Raw genomic sequence first — 24,812 nt, 5'->3', positions numbered from 1 at the left:
CTTGAACTGTGGATGAAGAGCGTTCAGTTGTCTTTTTTCCTTTGCGAATACTAGTTTCTAAGAAGTACGATTCATGGTTGTTTGGGTTTTTTCAAGAGTAAATATAATTAGATTTCAGAGACTTCGAAGTGTAGAGTATTTCAGTGTCTTCTAACACACTGAATGAAAACAGGCTACTGTCAGGCTAAGTAAGATTCAGGATGCAAGAGAGGGCATATGGTCTCTTCCTTTGTTTTTCCTTAATTGTTGAAGACAATTCATGTGACAGGGGCTTTCTTTATGTGTCAGACCTACGTGTAAAGAACTCAGATGCCTTTAGCTGCTAGCATTTATGATCTTGGCTGCTGCTCCATATGGAGTAAGTCCATGCTTTCAGAGTCCTTGAATCAGGGTGCAGAAGAGCGCTGAGCTGTGCTTGCATTCTCACAAACAGAAAAATGGAGTTTCCAGATTTTCAAATGAAGCTGCTGAAGAGAAATTCACTATTCTGTTTTTCCTCTAACATGATTTCACCAGGGAAATCTTAAGGGAACACCCTGTTAGGGAAGCACTGTAATGTTGCTCCATTTCTCTTCTGGTACAGAAGACGGGTGAGTATAAGTCTTTGTAGCCTTTAGAGAGTTAAAAGAAATTTTAAGGTGTCTTCCAGTAATTTAGCTTTTTCCTTCAGCCTGACTGTGCTGGTTTTACTTAAACCAAGGTTTTACTTATCTCAGAAAACCTAAAGCTTCCAAAGTGCAGGCCTGTGATGCACTGGGCTGAAGGTATTTCATATGCTCCTGGAGCATGTGAATGCACATATCAAGGCAAATTTCATTTATCCCTAGCAGAGCAAAGGTAGTAAGTAGAAAGACAGCTCATCTAACTAATCAATCACTTGTCACCAAGTCTATGGAATTTGGTATTAAAATGGCTTTATGCATTTCATAGGTATTTAAAATCTGTTTAGCTTTCAACAGCTTTAAAAACAAATAGAAGATTAACTATACTGTCCAGAATAGGTAACAACCACCATCTGCTCAATTTCAACTATTAGTAGCAGTATTATAGTCACTGTTTAAAAATTTGTATCTGGAAAGTCAGCTTTTTTTTTTTTTCTTTTTAGAAAAATGCAAAGTACAAAAAGAAGACAAAGATATTTTAAATTTTTATCTGTTTGAACAAGCAGAACTTCGCAAGAAAATAATTCTAAGGACTGAAAAATATATTAATTACAAGACTTGTTAATATCTTTACTGTTACAAAAATTGTCTAGGTTCTTATACAAATCTATAGCCAGAAGGAGACATTTATAAAAAAATAAATAGGCACCCTAGGTAAGTTAAAACAAGTTATCACATATTAGTTAGCAAATATTACATACCTACATGGAGTGCAGAGTCAAATATAAAACCAAAGGTGCCTCTATTAGCTGTCTATTTACTATAATTAAATACCTGGTAAACATGGGTCACAAAGTTGTCTTGGTAAGATTGTTTCAAGCAAAGCAAGGAGAATGAAGTATATCTAAATTACTGCAGCTACTTCAAAATTAAGTTTACCAGTTGTGCTTACTGGAAGCCAAATTCATTGGTATCAGTAATAGGCATTGATATTGCTCATTGTACAGAAATATAAACATTGCTATGCATGTTTAAAAATAAGTGTTGAATATCATTCACAGTTGTTGCTGTGCTATTCATACATAAAAATACTGTCATTTCAAATACAAGATTTTTGCAAAACACTTTACAAATTATACATTATTTACAAATTCCAATAACCTTTGTTTTTACACAAGTATTAGGAGACAGTTTTACTCAAGTGGCTATGTATATTACGGAACATTGCTAGATGAACTAGAAAAGTTCAATTTACAGGTTCTGAAATCTCTCTCAAAATTATTACAATTAGAAATCTTCCAAGTCCTTACAGTTTCAGGGTTCTTTTTCTATATTCAACTGATTTTTTTTTTTTTTACAAAAGGATAATTTTTTTAAGTTCCTGTTTACCAGCAGCCATACTTAAACATGCATAATTATTTGCACTACAAATTCTAGAATTCGGTTTTTTCCAAGTGCTACAAGAAATTTTGATCCAGAAGGTAGAAATAAGAAGATTAATCTGAGATACCTGTTTTGTTGCATATATCATGTTCCAGTCTTACTGTAAGTTACATGTAGTTTAAAAAAAATTCACCTTGACAGAGAATAATTGAAACTAGTGTTTAAGTGTATACCTTGGATAATCATGCTAAACAACTGCCAACTTTTGGCTGAAGCACTAAAACTCACATAAGGTTTATAAAATTAAAAAAGCCTTTCTGAATAAGTGCAAATATAAGCAAGAGTGTTTATTATGCATATTTAACCTTCTTGCATTATTTTCATAAGTGAAAGGCATTGATGTTTAGATCTAAGCAGCAGCACCCAAGTTAACGCTAATATGAATAATGGCAAAATTGAGCCTTTTAGAATGAATGTCAGCAAAGCCTGACACAATCCGAATTACATATGGTTCAGTGTTACCGTTCAGACTGAAACAGAACCCTCAGCCCCTGCCTGACACCACACGACACAGCAGGTCATTTCAAATACACAGGGCTGCCATAAGGGCAAAATCCTCTCCGCCCTTCTTTTCACCTCAGCGCTCACTAGATAGTTCTGTGCCCTGATTTAGCTAACCAAATAAAAGCTAAATAAATCCTCCACTTTGTTACTGAAATAAGTAAGTCAGGTTAACAAAAGACAAATGCCAGAGCTGCCAAAACTGCAGGGCACAGAAAGAGAGGAACCTCTTCTTTTCATGCCCACTCAGCCACTGCAGCCTGAATGGCTGTGGATTCTGTCAGCCTGATCCGCTCACACGGAACGTATCTGTGTGTAGGACTGCTCCAAATAGGAAAACACATTCTCAGTAAAATCACATCTGATCCCCATTAAACATTGCTCAAAGCTGAAGAGAGATAGGGAGTTCAATAGCAGCACAGACTGCGTGCAGTTGTACAACAAATCAGAACTGAACGTAAGTAGTAAATACATCTACAACCTTACAAAATTAATCTTTCATACCTGCATGATAACTCTACATTTTAAAATTACCATTCTATTCTGCTGTATTTGTAGCTTATGTGGTTAAATTTAATTTTAATAAGTTAAAGGATATAGCTTATAGGGTGAACAACTCTGATGTGTTTAAAAACGTATGCTAACATAGAGCAGGTGCATTAATAGGACAGTCGATTACTGCGGTTCACTTGAATTCCCTTTGAAAATCTTACCTAACACTTGCAAACCGGAACTGTTTGTAAAGAATTGTTATTATTAAGGCTTTTCAACAAATAGAAAGTTAGAAATTCTCTGGGTAAACTTGTATTAAAAGACACTTGAAGGTTTGTGAAAGCACAGACTTTCGGACAAGTCAGCTGAAAAAAAACCCATGTCACCTCCTGCTACCTATCAGGACAAATACTGCTCTATTGTAACTACATTTACTGTATTATATGTGGTAATATGTATATCCCTTTTGTTAGTCTAAGTGTGTAGTGATCAGTGTCCGAAGGAACACTTTTTAAGCCACAACTAATTAAATCTTCTTACAAAATTAGTAACATCTAGTTGATCCCACTGCTGTAAGATGCATACAGCCAAAGGGACCGTTTTTAATATAATCTGTAAAAGACAAGCTGAGTAACAGAGGTAAGCATTAAGGCAACCAGAGTAACAAATCAAAGAACCAGAAGTTTAGCACCTCTTCCTCCGTTCACCTCTATTTGCATATTCATTTAAACAGTCGTAACTCCTAAGCAAAGTACAGTCAAGTGGGTACCTAGTTATGACACACAGAGATTCAAGGTTTGCGCCCACTTCCAGACCACATGAAATGCCAAAGTCAGATGCAGATTTTCTGTTGGTTTCTAAGACTATCTACTGCAGTGTATGCCTTCTACATTTGCCTTGTACCTTTGCTCGGATGTGGGATGCCTGGGCTCAAGAGCAGCATGGTATGTAGCACTCAGTTCTGCTTCCACTGACGGAGGATGCTTTTCTTTGTGAAAGCTTCCACTGTCTGTAAAATACAGCTTGGGTCTCTGATGATACTTCATCCTGTATGTGTCAGTCATACAACTATCTACTGAAAAATAAGTTGTCAGGGACACACTATCACTTCCATCCACACAGCCAGCACTTGGTCCGGTATGACGAGATCCTTTCTTCAGAAAGCTTTCCGACACAGTCCAAAAATCATTAACCAATAAGCGAGGTGGAGATTCCGGTTTATGAACAAACATTTCATTCCCTTGATACGGCTCCTTAAGCCTTTGCTCTTTTGTAAATACACTTGCTTCTGATGCAGATTTTAAAGGTGTACCTGATTGCCTTAATGGATTATTTTGCAACGCTTCCATCGATTTTACATCAGCTGCGGAGTTACTTTCTGTCCCTGGCAAGGAATTCAGAGCATATTTCTTCGGCGGTAAAGGGGGAGGAAGATTCTGGTACACTGCTTCAGGCACCCAAAGAGCATCTGCCCTTCGGAGGGGGTACCCAGCATGCTCACCGGGAGCGGGGACCACCACCGGCCTTTCTGACGGGTTCTGTGGCACGCAAGGCGACAGCCCCACCTTGGGACCAAACGTTCTTGCATGATGAGACTGCGGCTGGGAAGAGGAGTGAAAGTCACTGCTGATCAGCTTCCTTCCACAGACATTTTCTGTATAGGGGTGGGATACCCCATCAACACAATACACCGACACATTCATCTTCTCAAACCTGTCTGGATTAAGCCACTCTGAAGAATTTTGTTCGTTTGCCTTGTTCCTACTTTCTGACTTCACAATGTCTTTGAGAACTGGCTGTAGAGCTGATGATGGGAAAGGCTTCCTATTGGTCTCGGGCATTTCAACTCTAAAACACAAAACCACACAGGGTATAAGTATCCATAAAAACATGCGAAAAAGATCAAATAACGCAAGGATTTTTTTCAAAGACAGCCTTGCTAACACCACTTAAATATTCAAACTGACTACAGAACTGGGATCTGCTTGACATACAGCCATTTGATTAAAAGATGTATGAAATCAGTCCAAGGCTTCTTCCATTTGAAATGTAAAGTTCCCTGAAAGATTTCTACAAGAGATTGAGTATCTGTAAGGTAAGACAAATTCCTTCAACATGTAGGACTATGTCAAACATGACCTCTGCTCTCTTCTAAGCTTCCCTGTGACTCAGTCGGATACATCCACTTTTCAAATATGTTACTTCTGGGTGCTAAATTTCTATTTAGATTGTTGATTTTAGGAGGTACTGAGCACTTACAGTTCAAATTAGAAACAACAGATATATAGCAGCAGCTTCTAAACAGAAGTTACTTTTCCCTCCCCTTCCAGCCAAACTTTTCAAAACTTTATGGGATTATTCTGCTAACCACAAATTGATTAATTGCTGCCTGTTCTAGTATATAAACAGAAAACTATTAAAACCCTTTGCTCTGGTAAGATGGTTTAAACCATTGTAAGCTATTTGGTTCCACTAACAGCATAAACATTAAGGACAGCGAGCATTTAGCCCTATTAGTTACATAAAATACAAAACACATTGTAAAAAATATTCAATACCTAAACTGTTGTATGCTTAATATTGATTAGTATCACATAACAGATTTCAGTATTTCTTAAACTATTACACAGTAAATCAATGCCAGTAGTAGTTACCTCTTTACTGGAGGGCTGGGCACCTGCAAATGTAATTCTGTCGGGAAATTAACATGAGGTCTGTAGTTAATTTCTGAATTGAGCTGTTCTTTCCTCAGGTCTGGGGCTAGAAAAAAAATATTTCAAAATAAGCAGATAGAGCCTAATTTCTTCTCTGTAATTCCTCAAAGGTAACAAAACAACACGAAAGGACAATTAATTATTTCCAAGATTTTTCATTGATCAAAATGATTATTTTGAAGACAATCTGTCACAGAAGGTCAGATCTTACATTCACCCAAAATAATCTGGAGGAAATTTTTTTTTTTTTTAATGTTACCAGAAAAATAGGTAATTACCACAATTTTGAAGTCCTATAGACATGCTTTAAAGATCATAATTAAAAAGGTGCTTTTGAAAATGTGCTATTATAAAAGCATGTTTATTCAAACATCTAAGGTAATTTAAATTACAACCTAAAACCTACTATGATTTCTGAACTTTCACATAATGTAATAATAATTCAACGGAATGAATACTGTAGGGATCGGGGAGGGTGTGTGTGCTCCATTCTGTTGTTGTTTGTATGTAATTTATTTTTTAAAGAAATGCATTATGCATTCTTTGACACAGATTAAAGTCTCTGACAAACTGTACAGTTCATAGAGATGCTGAGCAGACAGAGCACTCTCAGTCATGTGCCCTACACACACAACATGAGAGTGCCTGGGCCACCACTACACTCACACTCTAGGAGCTCCTTTTATTCACAGGCAAAGAATCATTCTCTAAAACCCCCACAAGTTTTGTACAATGCAGCTCCTAGTTAACAGTAAATGAAGGAAGCATTGAAGTATCCATGTCGACACTCTTGGCCAGTGACAAGCAAGGGTCTATTTGTTTGGAGAGATGTAAGACGTCTCCCTAAGGCAACGATTGGCCCATTGTAATGTCACCTGCTCTGAAGCCATTCAAAGCAAGTCTTATTTTGTGTATGTATAGACTAGATTCATATAACTACTATGCCTATTTTAGAGAAACAAGAACGAAATTCAAGAAAAGTCAGCATACACTGCCTGATTTCTGGTGGAATAATCTTGTGTTCAGTAGACAGTAATTAGACTAACATAGTCTGTTCCATACTTTCATCAACAAAAGATAATAAAATTTTGTTATCTCTTCTTAAATGATGTAATCTTAACCAAGACAACATACTTTTTAAGTCACTTGTTATTTCCCCAAGTTTAAATAAAGTCTTGGAACTTTTGACTCGTAAACATATTGAGTCGAAAACCCAACAACAGAAAAGAACTGAAGTAAAAACTTGGGACGATGCTGTTGGGTGATACTTGTTTTGAGGTATCTTTTGATCTGCCCTATCTTTAATTGATGAAAGACTAACAACACTTAAATCCTTCACCAAGAACATGGGTTGTAGAGGCTAAACCGACATACAGCACAAGAGACAAAGCCCCCATATATGGCTTTCCTTTGAGCCTCAAATTTAAAAAAGAAAAATCAAAAACCTTGCTATTCTGGCATTAATAACAATACCATAACCTGAGAAGATACTTATGGGAAAATGTTCCTGAATGAGCCTGTGTGACACTGGCAAATGACAAGTAATTAACCTGAAAAAGTTCAAAACTGCTCCAGAGGCCCATGGCATCAGTGCTATCACACACTGAGGTAATACTGCAAACAGAAAACACTTCGTTCTGCTACGGATTTTAATGAACTGTAAATCACTCTACTAAAAAAAGGCACAGGCTCTGACACATTGTTTCCTGTACATAATTCCAAGTCAGTATTTAATCTCAGTCCCAACATCTGGATGCAGTCCTAGGAATGAATCAGTTAAATAACATGCTAGATTAACTGTGTCTGAAGCTAGTGGTTTTAACCTTCAGTCTTTCAACCTATCGACTTTTACACACGAGCATGTCTACTAACAAATTGCAATTAAATCCCCCGTACACGTGCTCTTTAATTCCCTAAACCACCCGACGTGAAGGTTACAGGTTTTAATTTTTTAATTTTTACTCAAAGCCAAACTCCTAAGGAATGTAGCACGTTCAGCCCTTCTGAGAGGCTGCCTCACGGATCGGTCAGGAGGCGGCAGCAAAGGTTAATAAGCTGTTTTCTTGGCATGACCAGAGCACACATTCAGCCAAGGCCACTCAGCAATACCAGGTGGTTTGTGCCTGCAGAATTCCAGCTAACTTAAAAATAGATGTGTTATTTTCTCTTCTGCTGACAGGCTATCCATGCATGGTTAAAAACCAGAGGCAGGCGCGATTGGGAATTTTGGCTCTACGTTCTTTGAAAACCTAAATATGGGACACACAAGCATAGTGCTCAGCTGAAGTCTGACATCCTTATCAATGGGTCATGAGAAGCGTACCAATACATGAAATGTAACTCTTCTCTGACGTACGTCAGTCTGCTTCTAAGATTTATGAACATCTGTGTTCACCTCTGAATAGCCAATCTAGACTTTCAAAAGATTAACACTAATTCTATAGCCAACAGGTAGGACAGGCAAGTTCTCCTCTAATCTCCGTTTGAACATACAGAACGTCTGTCAAAATCTGCAAAGCCTATTTCTGGGGAAAAAACCAAAACAAACAACCCCCAAAAAACCCAAATCCTCACATTAAATTCAATGTCTTGGTTTTTCTTTTCTTTTTTTTTTTAGTGGTTTGTGGGGTGATTTGTTTGTTTGTTTTTTAACGTTGCCAATGAAACACCAAGGTGTAACCCTTTTTGTAACAAGTACTGTGGCAAATTCCTCTCTCTGAACCCAGACATTTTTCTGTATTCAGGTGAAGTGACAGGTGAACATATGGGAAGCTCTGGAGATATGGAACAACAACAAAATCTCAGTCAAGAAGGTTAACATGTTTTAATTTGTCCAAAATAGAACATTATTTTTAAAACTAGTGACTATCTTCAGAAGAAAAATAATCCTTACATTCAAGAAACTGTCCTTTTGGAGCAACATTTAGTTGCAAACTACTCATATATTGTTCAGTGGATTTTTTTTCCCCTGACTAAACATCTGGAATAAATGAAAATAAAGTTCTACCGTTGTTTTTTTTGGAGGGGGGTGTGTGTGTGTGTGCATAGTTGCATGTGTGTGGCAATTGAAATAAGTTCTGAAGTGAAGCAACAGTTGACAAAGAACACCAACTACTACCCTCTCTTCACTCTGATCTGCCCACCTCAAAAAGTTTATCTGGTATTTGTTTTAAAACCCAATCCTGAACATTTGCATCTTCTATTTTAAATTGCAAATTTCTCACTTTATTAAAGTGAATTGCAGATAGGAGGGTGCTTTACATGGGCTGCTTGACTATATTTGGAAATCTTGAAAGTTCAGTGGTTTTTTTGTTTGTTTGCTGGTTTTTGTTTGTTTGTTTTTAATAAAAATCTTTATTCTATCATTAAAGACACTCCAGAAAAGCATTTATTTGTTTCATGTTAAGTAAATTAAATAGCTGCTTGGTTTAATTCACTACTCAGTTCTTCAAACACAACAGTCATATACACTGACTGCACCTTAAGGGTAAACAACTAGATCCTTCTGAAGTATAGCTGCATATTTTAAACTGTTACTGTAAATGTATGGTTTTGATAAGAATATGGACTTTTCTTTTTCAGAATATGGTTTATTTGTGGGGTTTTCTGAAGTAACAAACAAACAATGGCAATTTGGATTCTTCTTTAAATACTCACCAGAGCTTCACAGCGATTCTAGATTTCAGTTGGAGTTGTCTCATGCTATTGAGCTGAACTAATGGGAAAACCTCTGGATTTGTAATACTACAAACAATGATTCACATTTATTTTCAAAGGGAAACAATTATTAATATAAGGCATTGATTCCAATTGCATCCTTTGAGATCACTGAATGGGCAGTTTTTAGCACTGCATCTTGTAATAGGAGGCCATCAAGCACGTGGCCAATTTTAATCACAGTGCTCATTCTACTGACAAGTGCGTTCAAGAATGAACTGCTCTGAGCTTGGGGTGGGGAGAAATTCAGAAATCAGGGCTCTGGGATTTAATATTTTTTTCCCCTCTTTACCCTCCCAGTCGTAATGCCTTTTATTGAAACTGTCAGGAGTAGCAATTTCATTATGACATCTGTACCTTAGGAATCAGGGAGAACTGTCATGGAAGCCACTAAAACGCCTTAATGATTGCTTATCAGTAGCTAGCACACGGACTGCTCTGAAAATCCATACAAAAATTCTATAGCCCTTTTCAACTTCAAAGAATTACAGTGATCTTTCTTCACCTTGAAGAAAGTGAGGCTGGAAATTTTGCCCTCACACTGTTCATGTCACATGTTCTTTCTAAACAACAACAACAAAAAAATCTCCTCCACAGTCCATCAACTTCACACTTTATAAACGCTAACTAATTAATATAAATCAAGGGTACTATATCTGCTTACTTAATAACCATGTTTTTTAATATCCATGTTTTCCTGACAAAATTTGATCACACAAATTACAGATTGGGGTTGTGGGACATTTGCTTCAGCTCTACAGTTATCTACTGCTACTACCATCCAAAGAAGCAGCCATCTGATCTGCATAACCACTGCGTGATCCAATGTTACTATCTTTATAATGCCCTAACAATAAGTTTATTTTTGTAAGGCAGGGACAGAATTCCTCAGCTGCTGAACAGCAGCCTTATTCAGGCCCCGTTAAAAATGAGGAACTCGTGAAGTACAGTTATACAAAGGGTAGGCATAATTAGAAATCCAACATTATTTCCATAAAAAGTTTTCCACACAAAAAACCCACCCAGAGATAGTTTTTCAAGTTGCCATGAAAGGCTAATAAAGATTTCTTACATTCCATTCCTCTCTCAGAAAGGACTGGGCATTTCTTTCTTAAAGTACTATTTTTTAGCAGTCCATTTGTATTTACATACCAATTCTTGTCTGGTTCATAATATGCAGAGATATAACAGAAGGTAATACCGGTAAATGACCGCTATTGTCCTTGCTGAGGGTGTCCTGACACACTTCATAGACAAACAAAACACTGACTCCAAAGAAACCTTTAACCACACATACCTGAAGAATTTGATCATTTCACATGTATCTCTTCAGTCCATTAATCACTTCCATTAGAAGTATTATTTTCCACAACATGCACACACGTGAGAACTCTATTTTATTTAATACGTACGTTTTTATTACGAAGCCATTGAAAAGTTAGTTACTGAATCAGAATAACTGAATAGATGGGACCTTGCCATCAGTACTTTGTGATAACTCTAAGGATCACCTGGAATCACTACACTTTTAAAGAAAATGTATGATGCATGTTGAAAGCTTTAAGTATATTTAGGTATAGTCCTTGGTCATCTCAGGAGAATACTCATTACTAAGCTCAAACATTGTTCAAACCCAACTATTCTTCATTCCAATGAAATGGAATGGACTCCTTTATGTATTTTTCACTGGGTTTTTTGTTTGCTTGTTTTTTTTTCTTTTTGCTATCCAAGTGTGGTTTTTCCCACTGGTATGATAAATACAGTATAGTGCAGAACTAAAGCAAAATAAATGTCATGCAAAATCAGATTATTGTATTCCATGCAACATCAATTTGGGTTTTTTTTTTTTTGTTGTTGTCAAAATAAACCAACTCCAAATTAATTCTCTGTCTACAATGGAATGATGACAGAAAAGATAAAAGTGGTCTGGCAACCTACCCTGCCCCCCAATTTAAGTCTCAGAAGAAAGTATACTATACATTACTTGAAAAGAAGTATGATATCTATAAAAATCAAACATTTCCTCGGGAAGTGGCCTAATATTTATTGCATCTCTTTGTACAAGCACCATTCCATTGTTCCAGCAACAGTAGACAATCATTTTGGCTGGCCTCATGCTGACCTGTAATATTTATATGCCAAGGCATTTATCAACTTTATAAAAACTCAGCAGACATATTAGTATGTAACAGGAAGTAGATTTCCTTATTACAAGTGTTTCTTCCTGATATTGCTTCATATCTTGAAGGAAAACAAATGGTAACACAGTCCACCCAGACATTCTTAAAAATTTCTTCTTAGTATATACCAAGAAAGCTCATGAAAACGCTTTTGGGGAAAACACAGGGAGTGAACAAAATTACCGTGGTGGTTTGTGTGGAGGTTTTTTTAGTGGTGCTTTTTTTTGGGGGGTAGGGTGTGGAGGGGTGTGGGGTGGTGGTGGGTTTTTTTTGGGAGTGGGGGCAGGCAGGCAGCAGGGAAGAAACATGCACAGTTGCTAAAAAACCCAAACTAAACCATTAAACTGAGAAATATGTTCTCAGTGCTGAATATAAAAAACAGAAATAGAGATTTACATTTAATCATTTCCTTGGATTAAAAAGAAAGCACTGATTAAAGCCAGCGAAAGTGAATTATACTGGATGTTTCATTTAACTTATGCAAAAGTATAAAATACAAAAAAGATAGTCAGATTTCTCATCATCTCCTGTGTGATATTTGTAAATTAGTATTAAAACTTTGGTACATCTAAAATATAAAGAATAAGAAGTTTTCAAAACATAGAAGTTAAAGTTCTTACCATAAAAGTTCCTGTTCTGCTGGGATACTGAATGTAAAACATTGTCAGCTTTTTTGGTTGGCAAGTTCTGTTCACTGTAAAGGAAGCATACATGTAATTTGTAGGCTTAAACTATTGATGTATGATCACAAGCTTTATTGCCTTGAGTGCGCACAATAATAAAACTTTGCCTATGTGAATCTGATTCTTATCATCATCGTCACGTCTTTTACTAACACACACACTTAAAGATACATACGATAGTAGGGGTGGCCCTTTAATACCTCCAGTGCAGCTCCCACACACGACAGGCTGTGCTGATGAAGAGAAATTTAGGATGACTTGAATCCTTTAATACGGACAGACAAAAAAAATATACAGTTTGAGAGGCTGGTGTTCCCAATTTGTTCTGGAGATTGGATGCCCACTCATCCCTGTTTTACTCTAGAGTACAAGAGCAGGATACCTAATACGCAGCACACAAAAAGCAGGTTTTCTTGATCCTAATATCACATCAGCCTATTTAATAAATACAGCTGGTTCCCCCAGGGTAATCAGTAACAGAAAAATGAAGTGTCACCTGTGAGAAAGAACTACCAATTGCACTTTTTCTCAGTGTCAACTACATAATTTTGTAAAAATTTCAAAAAGCGCTTATTAACCAAGATCACCAAGAAGGCCTGACAGTTCTGAATACCTGTTTTCTGCAGTGAGATCCAAATGGAACAGATAGCACTGGTGACTAAGTTAAATTTATTTGAAGGTTTTACCTGAAATTGCCACTTAATTGCAGCAAAAGAATACTATCCATATGCTACTATAAAGTTTCCAGTTTACCATCAGTATCACCCATATCTGAAACAAACACATTTTTCAGTGTTAATGGTTTACACCCTGGATATTTCAAAGTTAAACATGTATCAGCATTTGACAATGACAAGCGTAAGTTTTCTAAAAATGAAAAAAAAAAAAAGAAAAAGAAAAAAAATCACGTCAGTATCAATATCTTAAGTACATGTAATCTGTTAGCTAGTATTTTATCTTGTCCATTTTCCTAGTCTGACACTTTGCTATTCATTAACACTTTCTCGTGACAACCAACATCTTTCTTTTAAGCTGTGATTGCACTTGGCCTTTCATTCATATGGATTTCCACTTAAACACCTTTTCTCAAACTGGAGGAAAACTGCAAGATTACAGCAGCAAACCCAAGAATGGGGGGGGTGGGGGGTGGAAATCAGCAGCAGATTTAGAAGATCTTGATGGTTTAGGGAAGCAAAAAGCATGCTTTACCAATCCTGACAGGGAGCTGACAAACACAGTGCAAATTCCTTCTTGCTCCAAGAGTAAAGCAGGGAAGAAGATACACAGTAACAATTTTCAATTAAAACAAATTCCTTTTGTTATTGAAAGGGCAGGAAAACAAGAAAGGTACTCAAAGCAACAGGAAGAATGGAGAATGAACCTAGCAGCAAAGAGAACACTAAGTAAGTTTTCCACCTTCTAAAAGAACTTTCAAATAATTAATTTGTATTTCTTTGTTTTTATGAGACAAAGTCTGGACAGTTAGAAGGGAACTAGTGGGAATTGCCAGTATATTCTAAATACCGGCCATATGTAATCCTTCTGAAAGTCCCAAGAAGTCATTTGTATTTTGATAAAGCATGAGGTTTTTTCTTTATTTGACAAATGTTTAAACAACAGTGTAAGTAGATTCTTCATGAACTATGTCGTTTTAAATTTATCATATTCTCTCTGAGACATACAGCATTTGGCATCCCATTACCTCTTGGGCACGCTTAAAAATGAGGCATGGTTAGAACTGTAGAAATCACTGTTCAAGGCAACTGTGAAGACTGAAAGTAGAAACACGTCTTGGACCAGCTTTATATGTATTTATATAATCATCCAATAAAAAGCTCATAAGTTTTTGTATAAGGGGGTTTTGTACAGTTTGCTGGGAGAGGTAAGGCAGGAGGTAAGGAGAAATATAAGGGAATAAATAAAAGCATAGGGTAAAATAATGTTTTTTTTAAATGGGAAATGAACGTCAGTGTCCAGTTCAGAAAGTCCATAAAGCAGCCAAATACAACAGGCCAAAAGCATACGCTTACAAAATACCACTCTACCTGCTGTCCTCTTTCATGAGCAACTGCTACCTGTATAGGCTGAATGCATGTTAGATGAGCCTTTGGCTCTATCCTGGCACGGCCATTTTTATGTCCTTATTTACACTTGTATATGTGAAATAAAATAATTCCCTAGGAAACTAAGAACTCAGCAAGTAACTGATTTTGCCTTCTTGTAGTTCCAAAAAAATCAAAGACACTTCAATCCATAACGAAGCTGTATTTTGTATGTTTTAAATAAAATAATTTGTTTTGTTAACTTGCTACAATACCCTCTGAAATAAATTTTTAAATTTTTCATCTCTGCTTAGAAAGTCAGAGCCTTTTCATTTCCTGGTATTTGCTATTCTCTTCCCCCGTAAAATAACTTTTCATTGATATAGATGTCCAAAACTTTGCTCAAATCTAGCAATCATTTGTGACTAGGCTTGTCTCACAACTGTGCTCTTCCATTTTATAAACAAGATTCGGAAGAAGAATGTATGGGTTCTAGTAGAAATTACGTTCCATGTACAGTTGAAGACACACAACACAGAAAAATGCATGTGGAAGGTTGATAATTTTATATTCCACAGCACCACACAATCACTTAAGTTGGAAGGGACCTCTTCAGATCATCTTGTGCAGGGTCAACTACAGCAAGCTGCACAGGACCATGTCCAGTGGGTTATGAGTATCCCCATAGACATAGGCTCCACAGTGTCTCTGGGCAACATACATGTTACTAGCATGCACCAATTCTTAGTAAATTTTATTAAATTCAGCTACTAACCATATTTTTAGCCAGTTTTAGTAATTTTACACTTTTCAGCAAAGATTTCTTTTAAATTATCAAGTGATCGATCTATATCTGAGGTGTTCTAGAAAACAGAATTTCAGAACAATGACTAGTCACAGTACAGAGGCTCACCTACTGCCATTCCCATCTCCTTGTCAGGGGCCTGTCTGTACAACTGTTACAGAATGATTTATATAGACACTTGTACGCCATTGCAGATGGCAACCTACCCACAGCCTAAAAATCTTGTAACTAAAGAAGTGTAGCAATTATTTCAAATTAACACACACCCCCCTCAGCAGGGCTTAGCAGTTCTGGCTCAGCGCCCTAATATCGTGGCTCAGTGCCTTCCAAACAGAACCAGAATTGCAACCTTAGAGTGCAGGTAAACTTAACACTTAACTGTCTGCACCCTTATATGTAGATAGGTTGCTAGCTTTCTACACACCTGACCTCAACCGTATGAAGTTCCAAAGCATATTTTCTTGGGGTTTTTTTAGGTGCTTTTTTTTTTTTTTGAAAACCACATGGGCATTAGAGCAACTTACTTTTTGTACCACCTATGCAAGTTCTAAGAGCATTAGCATTACCTGCAGGAAGCACTTTCTTTAACATTCTTGACATCTGAAGGATTGCTTCCTTCAATAACAGGCGAGTCCGGATTTGCAGAGCCGTTGCTGATATGATCACTGCTTTCATACCCAGATTCTGTCCTCTGAATCTGCCAGTTATCACCATGGATTTTTCTCTCTGTAAATCCTTTGCTTTTATCAGCATTCCCTTTTCCCTCCGAATCCAGTGAACTTCGACTTCCTGTATCCTGTTTTGTTTCATCTTCATATATAGTCATTAAACCTTTCTGGATTTGGTGCTCTTTCGGCCAATGGTTAAAGCTTCGCTCCTTTTCATGCTTGGATTTACTGTTCAGATTTGCCTTGTGCTTCGGGCTATGCTGTTTTTTCTCAGTCTCGCTGAAAATGCTGTCTACATTTAGTGTCTCTCGCATAGGTTTCCAACCTTTACTTCTGCTTCTGCTGCTGATACTTCCTTTGTCCCTCGAGTCTTGACTAGTGTCTGTGTCGTAGCCAGTGACACCGTCAGTCCGGGTCCTGATTACTGGTTTCTCTCCAGTAGGAAAAGCTTCCGTTTTATTTGATCCAAGCACCTGCATAGAAAGCTTTGCTTGGTGAGGTGCATTGTCATGCTTATAGGAGCCTCTTCCCTGGCTGCGGTATATGCGTTGATCAGCACAGTGTCTAAGCCCATTAGCAACTGGAGGAGACCCCGACTTAACGTTGGAACGATCTTCCCCAATCAAATCTTGTAAGAAAAAACAGAACAAAACAAAACACATCACTCCATTAAATTTCCCATTAAGATTTAACTGATATTGTTACAGTACTTCTGTTTCTTACTCTGTTCTCAACAAATTCAGTACATATTTCAAAATACTGAAAACTGGGAAACTCTTATCTTAGTGTGTTGTCTTAACAGGGGAAAATACCTGCACAGCAGGTATGAATGCCAAAAGCTATTTAACCCATTTAATCCATTGATTCTCTGGTCATATTCTTAAGATGTACCTCTTTGTCTCACAGACTCTTTTCTTGGTCCTCTGTCTGCATCTTTTCGTAAAGATGAGAAGATCTTCATATCGGCAGCTTTCTGAGCACACTCTCTGGATATGTCCTTCAGCCTGTCCTTTTGATCGCTGCACCCCAACTTAGCTGCAACAGATACTTTTTGTCAAAGACCATTACTAAAACGTCATTCATCAAAGCACACTAATAAATGTATGTACCGTAACAGCTAGTACTACTTAAAGACTAATTAATTATCTAACAGAGATTAAGAAAGCCAGACGTATAGTACAGATACAAATATACAAGTATCTCCAAGGAGTCCACTAAATGGAGCTAAGGAAAGTAATCAAAGCACAATTATGTCATGCATGTCTTAGAAACACCTCAACTAAAATTGAATGTTTAAGCCATTTTCAAAGCATATACTTATTTACACCAGATTTTATGAATTACACTGGAAAAATGAATCTAAAGTTTAATCTTGTCTAAATGAGAAGGTTTACTTTAAGTAAACAGTGGAGTCACTGTTTATGAAAACAAATCCTTCTATTTTTGAAAAGGTAAATGTTGACCATTGAGTCATCACTCCATCAAAAAAATTACCAAACTTAGCATTCTCAGTTTTAAAATTCTAGGAATTCAGCAATAAAGACAAAGGAGAAAGATCAATCAGCTTCAAGTTTCTAATGTGCCTTTTAACCAATAATATGATTGGAAAGCATGACGATGTTTGAGAAATGGATCAAGACCTCAAGAATCTCTTTAGTGCAAGAATAAAGAGGGGTAATAAAAAAAATTTTGCAGTTACAGTTCTTCAGAAAAGTTCACATCCCATGGCAGATATCACTTAAACATTGTTATTCGAAGATTCATTCGAGTCAATGATGGAATTCTTCCTTTAGAAATAGTTCTAGTTCAGTGGTTAGCACATACCTGAAATGCTATCAACTGAAATATTTCATAATAAGATATGTTTGTGTTTTTTTCAGATGTGGTAGTGCGGAATACATACCTGGTCCTCTACCACCACTGGCTTGAATATGGCTTCGACTGAATGCTGAATTGTCCGGCTGAAGTTTTTTATTATTCCTTTGAATACTGAGGTCTCCAATTCCATTCTCTTTTATCTGGTCTGATTTAGGAGCAGAATGCTTTTCAAATCCTATCAAATTAGATATGTATCTTTAGAAGTTAAAGGCACCCTAATTTAAAATTTCCAATATCTGAAGTAAAAATTAAGAAAGCTTTTTAATTGCTGATTAAAAAAAGAGAACCTCTCACACACAAAAAAAAGAAAAACCCTCATAAACCCCACACCCTATTTCAATATGCTAGGCAAGTAAGGTTCTGCAGTATTTATATACTGCCATATTTATAGTGGTAGACTAGTAGCATAGCATCCTCAATTCTCTCTTCCCTGAAGCAGTCTATGTCCTATTGCTACTCACCATGCGAAGGGGAACATGTCAAATTCAATTGCCCTTATATTTTCTTGTACACTATGTTTAATGTTAAAACAAAAAACCAAACCACAACCACCATGACAGCAGTACCAGCTACAGAGGCAAAAGACTGGATTCTTACATACTGAAGCCTATAATATACAAATCTTGGAGAAAAGAAGTTTCCTGCAGCTCCTCCTGATTTTCCCGAAGTTCCGAATTGTGCTGTGTGTGTATACATATACGAACAAACATGCTCCAAATACATCTCCATATTTTTATGAAGTTTTACTTAGTAAAGTATCTTTTTATAGCATTTAAAAAAAATACTTTAAATGTATCAATACACACATAAGAACATTCACATATACAGATATACTACGATTTTCTTCTAAAGTTACTGAAATCATGTAGTTATGAACTATTTACAATAGAAATTTTTCCCCATTATCCATGAGTCTCAGTTTGTATTCCCTTACCAGACAAAACAAACAGCTCTAATATTGAATATATACACTAATCTCTCTTCTTTTTAGATCCTTTAGATAAAACTATTTAAGAACAAAGCAGCTAATCCACTACTTTCTCCTTTATAATCCCTACTTCAGACATGTAGTTGTTATTGTTATTAAAAAAAAAGAAAGTATCTTAATTACCCAAGTCTTCCCCATTTCCTCCTGCTGCTTTGCATTGAGACCAGTGAATAATCTGCTTTGGAGCATCTTCTGGAGATACCGCCGTGCCATCTGGGTTAGCATAAAATAGCAACAACGGCTGAAAGTGACATCGAATGCATCTGGATACCACATCTTTCCATTTTGTTCCGATCTAAGATAAAAACAAACCCACAAAACAAACCCCAAAACTTTATGAACTACATGGGATCCAAGTATGGAAAGCATAATTTACTAAGCCACAGGTACGAAGTGCCTAATTCCAAAGGTGCATTAAGATGCAACATTCTGGCACGTGGTTTTATGTAAACTGCAGCAAAAAGCTAGAACCAGTATTAGTGGGCTAACAATCATCAACACTATCAATACAGCTGCCAGTCATTAGGTCTTCTTTTTCATTAAAAGTACTACAAATTCAATAGCAGAAAAGCGCATTAACATTCTGAAACATTTGGCATTTGGAAGGCAAAACTGTAAACTAGTGATGTCAATTCTAAAAATCATTTGTGAGAACTGATTTACAAAACTAAAAGTTTATTAAAACGAAGACATTTGTTTGACTTGAAACAAGTTTGGTGTCAGAAGAATGCATTCTAGAAAAGTAAAGATACTAAATTCAGCAGCAGTAAAAACAATACTTACCTCTTTTACATTAGCATCATCAAACAGCACCCATTTGCAACTCTTGGTGTGAAAGGCAAAGGCACAGTAATGTCGGCTTGTGTAGCAAATCATTCCCACAAGGAAAAGCTCGCTATTTTTGGCATTTTCATCTGTAACCCTATAAAACAGCTGTAAAAATGGATATATTCTTTAAAATGTGTAAAACATTTAGCCTCAATTTCCAGACCTACTACTGGCATTTCACCAAGGCAATTGGTACTAAATATCCCATTGCATTATACAATTTTTCATGAGTATAAACAATAATATTTGCACTTACTAGGTCTGTTTCAACTATGCAAAAAATAAAGGCTAAAAGGTATAGTAAAACAATAGTGCTCTGGAATAATCCCACAACTTTCAAATCAAACAAGATACTCATACATTTTCAACGCGGATTTTACCTACTTTGTACTTAAGCACAAGACCAATGCTTCTGATGGGATTTTTGCCTCTCACAAACTGCATCATGTAGCACATTACAAAGAATGGTAAAAGCAGACAAACTTTGAAGTTAGACTGTGCTTTTTAAAAAAACTACGTATCTATACATACATATTTATTATATGTTTACATATACATAAAATACATGTTAAATGACATTCTCAAGAAAGCAAATAGTGTATTTTAGGTCAGATACCCCAGGAAGATAAAGTTGCGTGGCCAGATTCCGCATAACCTCTTCTGTCAGGTCAGAATGTTCTGAATCCCAGACTAAACCGATTGTGACAATCTCAGGACAATTCATAAGAACACGACGAATTTTTATTTTTTGACCACAGTTACTCTAGAAAAAGGAAAAAAACCGTGATGGAGGGAAAACAAAGAAGTTTAAAAAGTGGAAGTCCAAAGCGGAGTTACTAGACAAGAAATAGTACAACAAAAAAACCCCTGCAACTTCTTTAGTTCTCAAATTTCATTCTGGTGTTTGTTTCTAACAATTTAAAAGTCTTCGTCATAAAAACATTCTGATCAAGACTACAGTTAAACTTCTGCATCAAAGCACCACCTTCCAACAGAAGTCTGAGAACATTCAAGTCACCATCACATTTTCTCTTTCGTTTCCCCCTCCATTTCATTATTTAAACCTAGGTCTGTATTTGCTGTGTACTTTTCTATCGCTTCTCAGTTAACAGTATTTACACAGAACCATTTAAGGAAGAATGGAATTAAGTCGAACAAACTAAGAGAGACTGTTTTTGTCAATAGAAACACAAAATTATTCCAAAAGAAGACAATGCTGTCAAGCTGTCAGCGTATACAAGTTAAAGCAGCTTCAGTCAGAAAAAAAACCTGTTCCAACTAAGCAAAACCACCTATAGCTCTACATTCGACATGAAGAACAAAACATGGACCTAATAAGCTGACCCTCTGAACAGGCCCCTTGCACCTACAATACCATGTTTATCTATAACTGGAGCAATAAAATATAAATTTAAGGGCTTTTTTACCCTAAGCTGGACTGTGCTGAAGTGGCCACAGGTAGACTTGCTTTTAGGGGAATACGTTAACCTGATTTAATATCCTACGAAGTTCTCCCTTGTATCTTAAGGTAATGCAACACCTTTGTTTACTTACAGGACACTTTCTGTAGTCATCGGTAGTATTTGCTGCCTGCAGCAATTCTGCAAACATTTCTGGCTTGAGACGTTCATGCCTCTCCATCATTCTTTCTACTTCATTACTGTACAAAATAAATGGAAATAACTGTGGATCTCCCATCTTTAGAGTAAACAGATTTCAGTCAAATCTAAATTACCTACATCTTATGACTAAAAGCAAAAGATACAGGTAAGAGTAGCAATACATACCTTTTGTCAAGCGCTCTCTACATCTAGCTTTTGAAATCCAAACATTACTTTAGGACAGTATCTCAAACACACGTTTTTACAAAAGAATACATGTTCATTTTTAACACTTACAGCATTTCTCTGGCATGCTTTGCTTATCAGTAGAAGGGAGTTACAGAAAAATGAGATACAAGAATAAAAGCTCTTACCATAGGGCTGTGGTAGAAATATAACGTACAAATTCCGTAAAAGGCAACGGGTCTGACGATGCTCCACAACTGCGACATACGCACTGGAAAAGTAAAAAGGCTTTTGTTTTTATTTACTCAGGAGAGTGGAAACAAATTATTTGTTACAGCAATCAAATAAAAGTCTGACCTGTTCGTACAGTGTCATAGCAAACTTCTGATGAGAAATGCAGGATTTGGAAGTGCACATATCTGTTTCACTGTTTGGCACTAGGTGAAAATGAATCCTCTCAAGGATATTTTCCTAAATCGAAATAATAATGTAAATATAAACTGAACTGATGAAGTCAGAATATAAGCAACATTACAGTTTAATACTCCAACTACTCCACCTACAAGTTTAACGCGCTCTTAATTCTGTCCCTGTTCACAACCTAGTGGATGAGACCTTTCTTCACGTCCAGGTTTCCAGGCGTTAACAAAACAGCATTAGACAATAGCTACCCAAGTGTTCTTCCAGAGCACATGCTCCTTTGAAGGAAGTGAATCTTCAAGAAAAAAAATTAAAAAGCTGTTCTTACAGCAGGACATGATACCAATGTCACTGCATAGACTGAAATATTTTTGGATTAGGCCTCCATCTCAGCTCTTCACACTTCTACATTTTTCTCTGCGCATTAATCCGATCATTTTTCATGCATGCACCAACACAAGTACCGTTGACAGAAGCATGGAAAAAGCTCACAAACAGCACACGCCTGATCCCATCCCAAGTTTCAATTTTTAATCTTAAAAGGAAGAAAGAAAAAAAGTACTATGATTTTCATCAGTTTGGCCCCTGAATGAGCAAGGCCATTTTTCCTCTTTTGCCATAAATATGAGAGGTAATGAGAAGAAGTGAATCTGTTCAGGTAAGTCATTCAGACAGATGATTACTTCAGGACTGCAAATGCATTTTGATTAGATGAAGCACTAATGAGACATTCTCTTTCATGACTGCAATCCATTAACCTGACTGCAAGATCTCAAACAGCCACTTTCATGAGTTCTCCGCTGGATTTTCTCATGTACGTGAAAATGTTCCAGTGTTCTACCGATCTTGAGTCAACTTTCATGGCCACAGTAACAGCCATGTTTTTCAGTGAGACACTTCATAAAAGTAGAAATTAATTGCAGCAAGAGGCAAGATCTTCAAGTATTTGATTACTCTTGGATAAGAACATGGAAATCTCTCCTGCAGAAGACTTCAGTAATGATCAGGATAGTTGTAATGAACAAATTTCAATAGCTGATGAGAGAAAGTTATAACAGGCTACACATTCAAATCCACAGATGACTCTTCTCCCAAGAAGATAATCCTCCTCTCCATCCAATAAAACTTCTAGGAGTGATTTGGAGTTCATCATCCTCACCACCTCGTGCAGTAACTATGTTTCACATATCCCTCTGCCTGAGCTACAGACTTGGGGAAGAAAGTACGGAGCAAACGCAAGATTACTCCAGCCCACATTACCAAACACTTACTCCCTGTGTCTGTTCCCCTAAACCAGCATAAAGAAGGTCAGCAGTATTCTGTCACTTGTATCCCACCCTGTGTGCCTGCAGCTACAACAGGGCTTCCACAAAACTAGTGTAATTCTACTCAACTATCACAAAGAATACTCACAAAGCATTCTGCTGCATCATCCATGAATCCAAGCTGGAAACGCTGTTCATCCTTAAAACTTTCTGCCAGGGCATGTCTCATATTATCTGATGGAAGTGCTTTTTCTCGACTGTGTTGAAATTGTGAAAATATTGCCTAGGAAGAAATATGATTCCTTAGCTTCATTTGCCACTTGACTAGACCCTGTAGTTCTAGACAAATACATCAGTTCCTATGCAGCATGCATAAAACAGCAAATATATAAAATGTTCATAGATCTATGCAACTTTAGAAATTACTGTTTTCTCTTAAAAGTTACTTACATTCTGTGTTCTGCTACTCATTCCAGTATAAGAAGTAATGCTACAAAACTGAACTTTGATCCAGCAGAAAAACAACACAGACATGTACAAAAATGCAAGTAATTGACTTCAGCTCCCAGAAGCAGCACAAGCCCTGGTCTGTAATTATGCAGCCTTTTTTAATTTGGCCACTGGAATAGCAGTTCATACATACATATCTAATTTTTACATGGTGTGAATATCTTAAGGCATGACGTAATATCACTCAGGTTAGTTTAACACCCATCATTCATTAAATAATGTAACATTTACATTACTACTTCAGACAGGAGTATATCTATTAAAATTATGGCTATGTAAAACACTCACATAAATAAGATAGAATGCTGATAATCCCTGCTATTAAATCAGCTCTCTGCTGAGCCAGTGCACACAATACATGAGGTCAATAACTACAGTTCCAGAACATGACAATAAACTGCACTTGATTTTTCTTCTTTATTTCCCAGAAGAAATAATTGGCTACTACTTTTCTTTCTGGCAGATAGGTACGCAAGTGACCTCATGATTTAGCAAATAAGAGAGGTCAATTTTGAAAGAACCGAAACTTAAAAGCTATTAAACGATTGAGAAAACTTTTGCAGATACTAAAGGGTGCATTCCACTGTCTAGAATTCTAAGGCAAACTTTTGAGAAAAATGAAGAGAACAAAGACAAATCAGGAGAAGCCATGTAAAATATAAATAACGATATTCATTCTTCACACAGGCCTCCTATGGTTAAAAAAGCCTGTTGGACAGAAGGTAAAGATGCAACAGATAAGCAAAGTTTCAGTGCTAGCAGAAAGTAGTTTTAACCATAATGCATTCCAGTGTGTCTGTCAAGCATTTAAATTTCCCTCTCATATCAAAAATCATAGACTACCGATAAAACTTACAGTCAATATCTCAATGTAAAAACCCAATTTTGAATGTTTAACAGATCTGGTAACACAAGTTAACTCTGCTTTGAAAGCATTTATCACTTCTCATTGTGCCAGCTAGGTAATTTTTGGTATGCAACAGAGCTTTACATGTCCAGCTAAAAAAAAAGTACGGATAAGAAGTTATGCAGATACGTACGCTCATTTTAACTGCCTGCATAGTCAAAGTCCCACCCCAGTATTATCCAGAGAGAAAAGCATATTTAACTTTCAGAATGCCACCAAAAGAAAAAGATAATGGATTGAACTGAAGTAAACCAGGATTTATTGGCTATGCTTCTAGTTTATAGGAGATACTGATCCAGACTAAAATATCCTTCTTTATTGGTGAATAAGTAATAATTGTTAAAATAGCCCAAGACCACCACCAAAAAAAACCCACCACCCA

General features: G+C 36.6%; 1 protein-coding gene across 1 annotated transcript; it reads right to left on the bottom strand.

The window, feature by feature from the left end:
* Positions 1-3,901: 3,901 nt before the first annotated feature.
* Positions 3,902-23,296, bottom strand: USP53 (ubiquitin specific peptidase 53; the record flags this gene model as incomplete). The annotated part of the gene is made up of 14 exons (XM_010154004.1): positions 3,902-4,886; positions 5,693-5,792; positions 12,270-12,343; positions 13,542-13,586; positions 15,746-16,475; positions 16,739-16,882; positions 17,751-17,900; positions 18,837-19,008; positions 19,497-19,646; positions 20,158-20,304; positions 21,096-21,201; positions 21,517-21,599; positions 21,686-21,799; positions 23,162-23,296. Coding segments are annotated over 14 exons (3,135 nt in total), but the record flags the coding sequence as incomplete, so codon positions are not given.
* Between the last annotated feature and the right edge of the window lie 1,516 nt (positions 23,297-24,812).

This window comes from Eurypyga helias, unplaced genomic scaffold (assembly GCF_000690775.1).
Source record: "Eurypyga helias isolate BGI_N326 unplaced genomic scaffold, ASM69077v1 scaffold17786, whole genome shotgun sequence".
Classification (NCBI taxonomy): Eukaryota; Metazoa; Chordata; class Aves; order Eurypygiformes; family Eurypygidae; genus Eurypyga; species Eurypyga helias.
Note: the sequence above shows the minus strand (reverse complement) of the source record. Positions and strands in the feature narration are given on the sequence as shown.